The 13,104-nt window shown below is 36.1% G+C and overlaps 1 protein-coding gene across 1 annotated transcript in view; it reads left to right on the forward strand.

The window, feature by feature from the left end:
* Nucleotides 1-10,204, forward strand: part of CYP2U1 (cytochrome P450 family 2 subfamily U member 1) — a 21,130-nt gene extending 10,926 nt beyond the window's left edge. The window contains exons 2-6 of the mRNA XM_072405686.1: nt 3,737-4,372; nt 6,230-6,391; nt 7,078-7,245; nt 7,476-7,672; nt 8,870-10,204. Of these exons, the coding sequence (XP_072261787.1) occupies nt 3,737-4,372; nt 6,230-6,391; nt 7,078-7,245; nt 7,476-7,654 (1,145 nt within the window). The 3' untranslated portion in view covers nt 7,655-7,672; nt 8,870-10,204. The remainder of the gene's footprint in view (nt 1-3,736; nt 4,373-6,229; nt 6,392-7,077; nt 7,246-7,475; nt 7,673-8,869) is intronic.
* Nucleotides 10,205-13,104: the final 2,900 nt, after the last annotated feature.

The following is a 13,104-nucleotide window of genomic DNA, read 5'->3' on the forward strand; positions in this document are numbered from 1 at the left end:
CATGAAAACCTGTGACGCTTTTGGAACAGAAATCTAGAAATCAGTGTAACGCTCAGGTGGTTAACGCAACAAAATCTATTATGCAAATACTCATCAGTTGCTACCTCAAGGGAGGAGCAGTAAAGAAGGCTTAACAGGATTAGGCATGAAGATATTGGAGCAAATATTGGTTCCACTATGACATAAGCTCCTGGTGTTTCTTGATTCTTTTGGGCAGTCTAGTGTTCCATTAGTCTAACATTTTGAATATTACAATGTAAATTGAGAATGGTTGGAGGCGCGCCACTGACGTCAACCTTAATGGGATGAGGCATCGTACCTCTATTAGAACATGAGTGATCAATTTAGCCTGTACCTTTTCAAGGTCTCAAATGGCAGGTCCCAGTCAGTGGGTCCAGATAATTAAGGGTAAAATCCAAATGGGTCAAGATCTTCACCACTTCTCCAACATAAGACACTGGCGCAAGAAAAGCATGCAGCTTCCCTGGGGGATAATACCAGTTCTTCATTATTATTATTGGTATTATGGTTATTCTCCCCGTACAAAGTGCATGTGGAGCTTTTGGGTGCCTAACTACAGATCACTTTCCAGAGTTCAGTTGGTATGGTCCTGCCAAGGATGGCCAACCATTTGACCATAACCTAAAAAGCATTACATTGTATGTAAAAAAACTTTTACAACAAATTACAGTATGTCCATTTAATTTGTACATGTAGTAAAAAGACTTTAGTTTTGCATAAAGTAAGGAAGTGTTTGTCATATGGGTAGATTTCTCTTCACAGCCTGCCATGGAGATGCAACAGTAAATAAATATATATCAATAGAAAGGGGGAATTCTTCTCTTTCTCCGCATTTGTCACAGGAACATAGCTCTCCATTAGAAATTAGCCGTCACTTCCATTGCTGTAAAAAAGCAGGTAAAACAGAACTGGCTGAAAACCACAGTAGTTTTACTTTAAAATCACCTGTACTGATATTTAACATGTACGCTGAGCAGCTGGAAGGAATATATCGTACAACCAAGACAGCATTTATGGTAGGTAAGTTAAGGCAATATGTGTTTTGAGGAGTATGTCAGTGATATTTTATATGTTTGTTGAAATCAGTGATCAAACAAGCATGTTATCTTTTTCTGACAGTTATCAAATTCCTCGCTTGATGCAAGTTAATTATTTAGTTGATTTATCACAAGTTAATATAGTTTATAGAGGCATTGTAAAAAAAATAATGTTGATTATAGCAAGTTGTGACAGCCTTTTTTTTTCCTATTAACATGTGCATTTTAAATTAACTGGTGTAATTTATTATAGATCTTGATTGATGTGTGCATATATCTTTAAATACCGGTACATTATATTATGCATTAACACACAGGTTTCTCATTGACACAGACACAATCAGCTATCTTGCCAAACATTCTGTTAAACTGTTCACTTAGGGCAGATTTACACCTGTTTCTTTATTGCTTGATTTTGCTCCATTCCCCACAGCAAGTACCTTGCAAACTGCTCAACTTGGGCAACACCATTGACTGCACATTTGACAGTTGGGAACAGTGAGCCATACTAATATCATTCACTGAAGCCCTTACTTATTCCCTATGGGGCTGTCTCCCCAAACGACAGCATTTCCTGCCGTGAGGACGCAGTAAATGCACCACAACCTCACTGCCAATATGTATTAGCTCTTACTGTTGTTACTAAAGGGATTGAGTTTAAAAAATGTTCTGCCTTGTGATAACAATGATTATTACTTTATTTACTAAAGTTTATGAAATCTAGATGATTGAAATAATTATTGGCCCAAAATATTACTTTGTACACAATTTTTGGTGACCCTTTAACAAGCCTGATGTTACTGAACCTGTTCCAGGCTATGAAATTCACCTATTTACCGGTATATATTTTGGGCTAATGATAATAATAAGCAGTAAATATACATTTAAATCTGAAGGTACTGTGGAGCAATTTATCCTCAAATTTAGCAAAAGAAGCACTGAAGTTAGCCAAAAATCTAGAAGGAATCTGAACACGTTTAATGAGGTGACCTAAAGTGCAATAAACATGTTGAAGAACAAATGTAGCACTAATAAGCCAATGGTCCCAACCATTAGACATAAACAAAGTACAAACAGATAGCTTTATTACCAATAAACAAAGCAAGAAGAAAAGAAATGTAACATTACCTAAGCCATTATTGCCTCCAGAGTACCATGGACATTATAATGTATACAATTAAATGGAAGGGAAATAAAGAACAAATGTAGCATTATTAAGCTAATGGTCCCAACCAAAAGGCCAACATAGATGCAACATCGTGCTGCCAAATTCTTGGATATTGGCAATGATTTTAACGTTTAACTTCTGTCATGTATAGTTACACTTATAGGATCATTTTTCTGCCTAAAATTGCCTATATGCTATAAAAAATTGTTACACTCCATAAAACACTTTGATTATTTAGAAACAGCTTATTAAAAAGGTATGATAGGTCTGCCAACTGATGTTTATGTTTTTTTTTTTTTTTTGGTTGCAAAGGTCAGGTTTTGAAACACTTTGAAACAGTACATGTATTTTAGATAACCTACAACAGTCAATTTATATCTAATCAAGTAGATTAGATGATAACATTTATGCATTTTTTTGTACTATGTGTGTCCTTTAGACTTAAACTATCCCTATCTATACTGTTTGCATATCTTATATACTGAAAAAAATCTGTTTAACTGACATGTAAAGCAAAAAAAAAAATAGGAATTCATTAAATATATGTTCATTAGCAAGCATGTAATAGACCAATATCCTGAGAATCAAGTTCTTATACAATATTTGGATAAGTTAGATTGATTCCCTTTTTCTTCTCTGAATTTACAAGAATATGAAAACTATTTGAAACCTATAGACCTGCTGGGAGCATGCACTTGATTTGAAAATGTTGTTTCAGCATATTTGTTCATATGGGAACATAATTGTTTAGCTGCAGAGTAGAATTGAATGCTTTCTGGTGGGAAAGTGCAAAGGATACACAGAAATGGAAGAGAGCTTACTGTATCCTAAATACAAAATTAATACCTAAATTTATGACATCTTTCACCTATTATTTAAACCCTTGCTGCTGGAACTTTTTTTTCACATTTTGCACACACAATTAGGCTCAAAGAATAAAACCCCTAAAACATAAATGGCATAAAGCATTTTCTGGCATTTAATAATAGGTTCTTTCTTTATACTTGATGTATAGCTTATCCATCCATCCATCCACACATCATTTTTATGATAAATCCAAAAATTGTTATATGATACATTGTGTATGCTTTAGGCATATTTTAAACCATGACTTTCATGAAAGTACATTTATGTGAAAAATGTCAGGTGATCATGTAATTTTTGGAAATAAGAACTCCATAAAAAAATGAAAGGGTTTCATGTTTATTAAAATATTGTGACCTTTTTCTGCTACATGTACCCTTTTCATATATAGTATGTACTGTACAATCTTTAGAGCAGAAGAGCGTGTTGATATATGCAAAAACACTTATTTTTATATATATATATATATCAGTCTGCAAGGCCATTTATATGCCAGACTGCACAGCCAGGTGAAAGGTTAAACAGAATAATTTCACCCAACCTGTACAATATCATAGTAAAATAAATTATGTGCATTTACAAAGCATAAATATATATTTTGAGGTGGTCACCTCTAAAATTGTCTCACATTGTTTTTGTTTTTTAGGTATTGTGTTTGCACCTTATGGCCCTATATGGAGACAACAAAGAAGATTTTCTCATTCAACTTTGAGGCACTTTGGCCTTGGAAAACTATGCCTAGAGCCCATAATCATTGAAGAGTTCAAATATGTGAAAGAAGGAATGTTGAAATTTGGTGATAAGGGCTTCAACCTGTTCCAGATTATCAGTAACGCAGTTTCCAATGTTATCTGTTCTATCTGTTTCGGTAAACGGTTTGACTATGAGGATGAAGAATTTAAGACCTTGTTAAAATTCATGTCGCGTGGCCTTGAAATCAGTCTAAATAGTGAAATCCTATTGGTCAATTTGTGTTCTTGGTTGTACTACCTGCCCTTTGGAGCTTTCAATGAGCTCCGAACAATTGAGATAGATATCAAGGCCTTTCTGAGAAGAATAATTGAAGAACATAAGGATTCCTTAGATCCTGGGAACCCCCGGGACTTCATTGATATGTACCTTATTCATGTAGAAGAGGAGAAGAAGACTCAGGCTGAAACCAGTTTTAGTGCAGAATACTTGTTTTATATTATTGCTGATCTTTTTATTGCTGGAACAGATACCACCACAAATACATTACTGTGGACAATCTTATATATGTGTCTTCATCCAGATAAGCAAGGTAAGTCAGCTGATAATTGCATCCAGCCAAATGATGAATACTAAATTCTGTTGATGATGAAGTTTATTCTGCTATCTTAATCAACATGTTAATAAAATTATTAGGTAAAACCTTTTTGTTTTCATAACATACTATATATTGATATCAATAGTGCATTGTGCATCCCTCCACCATGCAGGCAAATTGTGGCAGGTGGGAGGGACCTGAAGGATGTTGTATATAGCTCCCTGAAAAAAGGAAGCGTTGGTAACAAAAAACAGCATGCCGAGTCTCCAAAACTAAAATCAAATAAATAAAAAGGGAAAGCCAGGGACTTCCAGACTGTAGGTAAAATGGTTTGATGTTGCTGGATTTCCTCCAGCCAGGTAATGGGGTTCTATCTGATTTGCTTAAGCTTTTAATGTGCATGGGGAGAAGGTCAAAGTACAGGAGATGAGGCTGTACAACACTGTAAAAATAAAGGGGAAGGTGGAAATTCTGCTTTAACATGTGACACTGTCTGTTCCCACTGATGTACTGTAAATTGTGAAAAATGTAAAAAATGTGTATGCATGCCTAATGCTGCATGTTTTTACTTCAAGAAGCTGAAAACACCAGATCTGGAGGCCACAAACCATTTACACTTTTTAATTTTCCACTGCAGTGCCACCCCCACTTTTTATCTGGGAACTTTTGAAGAGTGCCAAGCCTGATGGCAGTATAAATGTTAATGATGTGAATATATTAGGATAATGCAGATATCAAAATGAGATCCCAATAATACTCAGTATTATTGGGATCAGTGATAGGCCAAATCACCAATAAAAGGTATGACAGTGACAGGCAGATTCACCAGTAACAGGTCCCTGGTGGCAGTGACATTCACCAGACAGACAATTAGTTTTCACTTTCTTAGTCCTCTGTCTCCTTTAGTTGTCTTTTCAGGTATTCCTTGTAAAGCCTGTAGAAGCTTACGGTACAGAGTATACACTTACTGATTTACTGCCTGTTCCTAGCCAAGAGGAAAACAAAAAAAGCAAAAAATAAAACTGAAATGCTTTAGCATACAATTGCTGTTGGCAGTGGGTTAACAAATTGTTCAAATATATGCATGAAGCTAACTGAACATTCATTTTTGTCAGTTCTTCTTTAATAAATATGCCAGTGGTGTATTAAGAAACTGTCTTAGCCGATTTGCCAAAATGAAGGGATGGTGTAATTGAACTCAGACTGGTTGTGTAGAAAGCAACTACAGCTTCTACCAGAAAGTTTTGAGATGTAAGACAAAGCAATAAAGCGCTTATAATATACTATATAATATATATTAACCTGTTGTCATTAAAATTAAAACACAATATTATTCCAAATGCTCAGCTTATTCTGTAAGTGCATGGTACAAGCACAAAGTATTCATCATGTTCTGAAATGGCAAACTTTTCATTTTCAATCTACTATTTTTTGGACCCAAGCAATGGGTGAAATAGATAAGGTTGTTTACCTGAAACATGAAATCAGTATTACTACTCTAGGGAAAGTTTAGGAATCTGAACATCCCAAGACAGAAATAAATAGCAGCAGTAAAAACACAATGTTATAGCGGTCAATACTTGTGGGTAATCACAAGCTGCAGGCCAGAGTGGCTTACATTATCTGGGCTGTAAATGCTGAGATTTGAAATTATTGAAATAACCTTCTCATGCATTTATGACGTGCTCAAACATAAGTCAGAAGAGGTCAATTGTTGATCAAATGCATCTATCAATGAACTGTGAATGATCCCAGATTTTAAATGAGTGTTTAATGCAACTAAAAGCAAGCTGTAAATTATCACATAGCCCTGATTCTCAATTGTGTCTTTTTTTTCTCTTATTTTGATAGAAAAAGTTCAAGCTGAAATCGATGCAGTCATAGGACGTGATAGGCATCCATCACTGACTGACAAGATTTCAATGCCGTTTACAGAGGCCACCATTATGGAAGTACAGAGAATGACTGTGGTTGTCCCTTTGTCTATACCACACATGGCTTCTGAAAATACCGGTAATTCACTAGCAGTATCAATAAAACAGAGGTCAATGGTCTATGTCTAGATCTGATGTGTTTTATAGATGATATCTCTTATGAGCACCTCAATGTCTTCCCTTTTTTTAAATTTGTCCGTGTTGGCTGAGAGATCTTACCTATGCAACAGTTGAGCATGGTGTCAGTGAACTCACGGTGCCGATCTCACTGTGCATCCCCTTTCTGTGCATGCCCATGATCCCATTCATATCCCATTCTGTCCTAAAAATTTTTTTTTAAAACCAGCCAATTTGCCATTATTTAGTCGATTTACACTAGTGGTAAAATGATATCCAATGCTGTGTCTCTTGACATCCTGGTTTCATATTTACTAGTTGCTGTATATGAACATTTTATCTAGAATGCAGTGTCATATATAGTATATAGTACTGGGAGCAGAAGATATCATCATAATTGGTAAAAAGGAAACCTTAATAAGAAGGTAAATTTAAAAAAAAACTTCTAGCACAGTAATAAACAGGCTTTTTCTTAAATAAGAATACTTTATTTTGATTATTCCAATGATACCATGGTTTTAAATTTGAGGCTGGTATCTGTAGTACATTTAAACATTACATACTGTATTTATACTAATTCATCCCATGTAGGTTAATTTTAGTCCATTATTTTTTGTGTTTTAAGTATTGATGTTTTTCTTCATGCAGTGTTCCAAGGCTACACCATTCCTAAAGGCAGTGTAATTGTGCCAAATCTTTGGGCTGTACACAGAGATCCAGATGTCTGGGAGAAACCAAATGATTTTATTCCTAACAGATTTTTAGATGAACATGGACAGGTCCTAAAAAAGGAAGCATTTATTCCTTTTGGCATTGGTAATTCGTTTTTTTATTTACTATTTGAACTCTTGTATAAGCCTAAATGAAAATACATTTTCAGTATTTTTAATTCTGACACTTCTGGTAAAATATAACTTGGTATTCCTGCTGCATGCTGACTGTCACATGGTCATCTGATAGAGACTATACAATCTATTTATAAATGTTTTAACCATTTGCGTTTAGACATTTTTAATATTAATAGTATTATATGTCTTCCAAACTAGGTCGTCGAGTCTGCATGGGGGAACAATTAGCCAAGATGGAGGTCTTTCTTTTGTTTGTTAATCTCCTGCAGTCCTTCAGTTTTTCATTTGCTGACGATAAATTCAAGCCTAGGTTGGAAGGACGATTTGGCCTGACGCTTGCTCCTCAACCATTTGACATCAAGATACAACAAAGATAACTAAGTTCTACAAATCAGGTGTTTGTTACCAAAGATGTATATAAATATTGTCTTTTAGGTGTACTACATATCCCAATGGATTTTAGGCCCACTGTTGTTTTTTGCCTTAAAAGTACTGATAGATATGGTCAGAAGTTAAAGGGTAAGGAAACTTTACCACTAAGCCAGCCTTTGGTCTTATCAGCCTCATTTCTACCAGCCTCATAGGAGCCCATGTGGCGAACCAGCGGAATAATGTAACAATGCTGCAAGCCTTGTAATGAGAACAAGGGAACTATAGCAATTTAGTGTGTGGAGAATGGGGGGAGGGGGGCAGGCCTAACTAAGAGGCTGGGAGAAAAAGGAAAAATCCTTACCCTTTAAACAGTTTGTTAAATTTCATAATACAACATAGGAGTCTATAAATTATTTCCCCAGTCAATTCCTCTGAATTTTAATAACAGGTGGTTGTATCCCTCTACAGGTCTCCTTTCAGGTCCTATTAAAAGAGTGACTCGTTCTGCCATCTAGTGGCCAATCGTTAAAAAGTGCACAGCTGTCAATAGGAAACGAATAGGAAGTAAACTAATATTTTGAAATTCATATAACATTTTCCTAGTTATTTGTAGACAGAACACCCTTAAACAACTTATTAATATAGTAAAATATATTTTAGGGCCTGTAAAACTGACTAAAAGATGTATATTAACCTTTCACAGTACAGTTTGCTATGGAAAAAAGAGGAAATTATCAGGGTCAGCTTTTTTTTTTGAAGGGTTGTACAATCACTTATTATAATATAATATATTATGTACTAAAAAGGGATTCACTAGCAACATAGAACAAAATAAAATCCTTAAAATACCCTAATTATAAATAGGATGATGCAGAGGATTGAAGGTTATTTGACTTTGACAGTGCTGCTCCAACCACGAGTCTTTGTCTGTGTTTGCGGTATCATTTGATGATAATTTGATGTTGCTATCCATTCGCTTGAGTATCTATTTCAGTCTCCTTATCTGATCTTTATTGGGGCCAATGGGCATCCGGATAACTAATCCAAAAAAGGATGCTTTAACTAAAGATTACTTTTTTTTAGCTTACTGAAAACAAAATGGCTATGGCGTGGTATGATAATTTGTCAAATTAAAAATGGTAATAAAAAGGGGGAGTAAGCATTTGTCTTGTCCAGCACTTTCCCACAACATTCACTCACCTTCCTTCTCTCTTGAACAGAATATGACTGTGTTTACAGCACTCATTCATTCATCTGTGACTGGAAATGATCAGGAAAGCCATCTGACATCTGTACAGGGCTTAAATTCTGGATATCTGTATGGGCTGTTACAGTGTTCATGTGACATGCAAAGTCTAAATCAAGATTGCATCTTTTATAATGATGGCAATATGTGGAAGGATATTGTCTCTGTATATACCTTAATGATACAAATATACCATTTATCAGCTAAGATTTCCCTTGTTTCCATATGTGTTCATATGATTATAGCTTTTTGCATGTCATGGTTTCAAGCATTCATATGCTTCTAAAAACTTTTAGCTTATATGAATAAAGTTAGGTTAAAGTTCTCTGCATACCTATATTGCAGCACCCACAGTACCATAATGTGGCTAGTCCAAGCAACCTGACTGCCGTCATAGTAATGACATCCCAGTGAATAAAATTAACTGCCAATAGCTCACATGCACAATTCCTCCAGCATCCCACAATGATATATTGTTTGATTTCTACAGGCTTGGAAGAGGTTGTAAAGGGTTATCTAATTTACATAATGTTGCAGAGTGCTGTAGAGTTAGGCATATTAGAGTGTCTGCTAAGCCATTGGAGAAAATTGTAATTAATTTACTGTAATTTCTAATAAGGGATACATTTTGCATTTTTGTTGTTGCAAAATTGTTCTAAAAGTATTTTCTGATGAAACTTTTCCATTTCTACATTATTGATGTTCCACATGCTCAAAATTTTATTTGGTACAGAAATCAAGATTCTGTTATCTGTATAGGAGACGGTTCACATTCAACAAATACAATTGCAACTTAGTATGTTTATGTCAATATAAAAGGAAACTGCACAGACACACACTGCTGGCTCCACATGCAAAAGCAACCTGGGCAGGCTGTCTATCTTACCCAATTAAAGGTCCTCCCAAAAGTTTCTCCACATTCACATCTGCCTGCCACCATTGACATTACACTGTATCATCCATTGTTTATAGACTGCCAATACAGAGTAGATCCAGCATCTAATGTATAAGAAAGAGATATCAGATATGCACTTTTTATGAAGTTTCATGCAGTAAGCCACTTCTAAGCAAAGGAAATATTACTAATATAACTACTAAACTTTTCTATGCAAATACAATGCAAAATATATGTGTGCCTTAATATGTTGAAACTGTCTTGTAAAGCCTTTTCCAGGTTGAAGTATCTATTTTTAAAATTATATATGTGTGCGTGTATATGTAAAAAAACTACTGGTTTCTATTAAAAGTTTATGCAGCTGTATTGCTTTTGTAATAATTGTAGTAATTAAAATAAAAAATAAAAGAAGGACATATTTGTGTTTATTGCTGATTTTACACGTATGGGTTGCAGTAACGTTGAACCTGTAAGTGCATTGCAGTGTCATTCATCTCAATGTTACCCCAATACATTATTGTTAAATACCTGCATTACAGTGCACAGTGATACATTGCTGTTGTGGTGGTGTGCTGTGTTAAAAGAAGAAAAGTTTGTTTATGTTTGGTGTGTTAAGGAAGGCCATTTATTTAAATGTGCTGCCAATACACTAGACCAGAAAGGTTTGACATGGGTCCTAAAGTGGAAGTTAGGTGCCAAAATGTTTTGGAACACTGTCATCAGCAAGATAATCTTCCTTGTGAGAATCTCCATGCATGAATAAAGAAACTTTGCTTCACTGAACACAAGGGACTCCTGATGCTTCGTGAATAAGGCTATTGCCTTCCACATAACCCTCTCACCTTGTCCCCTGCCCACCCTATACCCAGGTTATGCTGAGGGGGGGTTAATTTTGCCCACTTTGTGGTGGACCGCGGCCTATATGATTTAAGATTTTTGGTGTTGTCAGTAGTAGCAAACTATAGGTACTATTATCAGTGTTAATTAGAACAGAATATGCCCCAGGGTTGGTGTCAGTGAGAGAAAGTAAAAATAAACTCATGATTAGTGTCAGTAAAAGCACAAATAAATTCAGTAGTTTTCAGTGGAAGCAAAATGAAACATCACTAATGGTGTTAGGGGAGTGAAAATGTGTTAAATTGATTCTCTGTTTTTTGTATGTTTGCTTGTGATGAGTTACTTGCTCCTAAATGATATTGTGCTTGTTTTTGTTGGCTACCAGTAGATAGTACTGTGTCATCATTTACATCTTTTGTCTCAGATTGAGATGGTTTGTTACACACTTCATATGGGGACACAGCACCATCTATTGATGTAACCCAAGTATAAACTGAGATTACTTTTCTAATGGCAATTTGGAAAACATATTGGTTTATACTAGAACACTCCATTAAATATTCGATTCTTTATTAAGAAATGTTCACATATCGATGTCTAATCTTGCATTTATTTATCTCTACAGAAGAAAGGGATTTCATTCCAGGTAAACAACAAAAATTAGCCTTGATTTACTCATTAAACAAAAGATTTCAACAAAACTGTGAATTCTGAAAAAAAAATTAGGACACCCTACCCCAAAATAGCTAGTTCCAGCCCTTTTGGCTGAAAAAAACTACAGTGAGACGCTTCTTTTTTCCCCCACTCCTCAATGCAGAGTTAGTTATACTGTGAGATGTTTGAGGGGTTTCTTGCATGTTGAGCCCATTTCAAGTCACCCCACAGCATCTCAGTAGGATTAAGATCTGGACATTGACTCGACCACAACAGGACTCTCCATTTCTTAGTTTTCAGCCAGTCCTTGGTGGATTTACTGGTATGTTTTGGGTCATTGTTCTGTCCAGTTCCGCTTTAGCTTTCATCTTCTTACAGATGGTCTCACGTGTTCCTCAAGCACTTCATACATGGTAAAATTCAAGATGGATACTATGATGGTGAGCTGTCCAGGTCCTGCTGCAGCAAAGCATCCCCAAATAATGACACTTCCACGTTCATGTTTCCACCCTGGGCATGTTGGCAGCTGTTTTGAAAGTACTCCACTTGTAGACTATTTTCCGGACTGTGGAATGGCGGATTTCAAATTCTTTTGAGATCTTTAATAAATCCCTTACCAGACGTATAAGCTGCAATGATCTTCTTTCTGAAGGCCTCAGACAGCTTGTTTGATCTCACCATGGTGTCCACTGTCACCTCAACAGTCAGGAGCACACCAAATATCTGAGGTATAAATAGGCCAAACTACCTTCAAAATGGATCAGGAATGAGCGGAAGAGCAGCCAGAAGCCTCCTGGGATTCATGACGTATGTATCCTGGGAGGCTCTGCGCTCACATTCTGTTTGATCGCCACAGAAAATTTTGAAAAGTCTTTTCTTCGGTTTTAATTGTTTAGTCATATTACTCGAATCTCCCAAGATTATTAAAAGATTGAGATTAAATACCCATATGTCCAAGAATGTTACAAAAACATTAGCCTTTCATAGGGTGTCCTAATTTGTTATTGTGACATATATATATATATATATATATATATATATATATATATATATATATATACACACACACACACACACACACATTTATACAGACCATATACTTACCAGATACAAAAACTCATTTTGCTCTGTATTTTTAAATGACATTAGAACCAGAACTATACTGTCACATAAATCCAAATAAGCCAAGTCAAACTATGGGTTTACTAGATAAACCAACATGTAACCGAACAAAACATTAAAACCAGGTTATATGATGAATGATCCAAGTAAGCCATAGTTTGACCAAGACTAGTTATGGAGCATGAGCATGGTGTTCCTGTACTCAGCACCCCCTGCTACTCCACACAGTGCAGGTCACAGTCCCAAATAATGAGATGGCTCCTTAGGATTCAGTACACGTGGTACATATGGGGTTTTGATCTATTTTCTAATAATACCATTGGCAATGAATCACATTTTTACCAAAGCTGATTAAATACAACCAGGTAAAACGCCCATAACCCCAACACCCCAACAGTGACACTCCTAGAGCAGCGGTTGCCAACCGGTGGTCTGCAAGAGAATTTGGGTGGTTCGTGGCCTTGTCTGGTGCCCCCGAGCGGGGTCAGGGGAAGGACCCCACTAGGGGGACACACTGGCCATGTCTCTTGTACGGACGGCAGGCTCAGGGAAGTGGGTGGGTTGTATCTCTGGACAGGCTCAGACCTGCGATGGGAGAGTGCCTGGGTTCTGGCATCATGACATCACATTGCATGCGCGGTCCGGAGCCGGTAAATTTAGTGGTCCGTGGGTCTGAAAAGGTTGGCGACCATTGCTCTAGA

Source organism: Pyxicephalus adspersus, chromosome 3 (assembly GCF_032062135.1).
Source record: "Pyxicephalus adspersus chromosome 3, UCB_Pads_2.0, whole genome shotgun sequence".
NCBI classification, from domain to species: domain Eukaryota; kingdom Metazoa; phylum Chordata; class Amphibia; order Anura; family Pyxicephalidae; genus Pyxicephalus; species Pyxicephalus adspersus.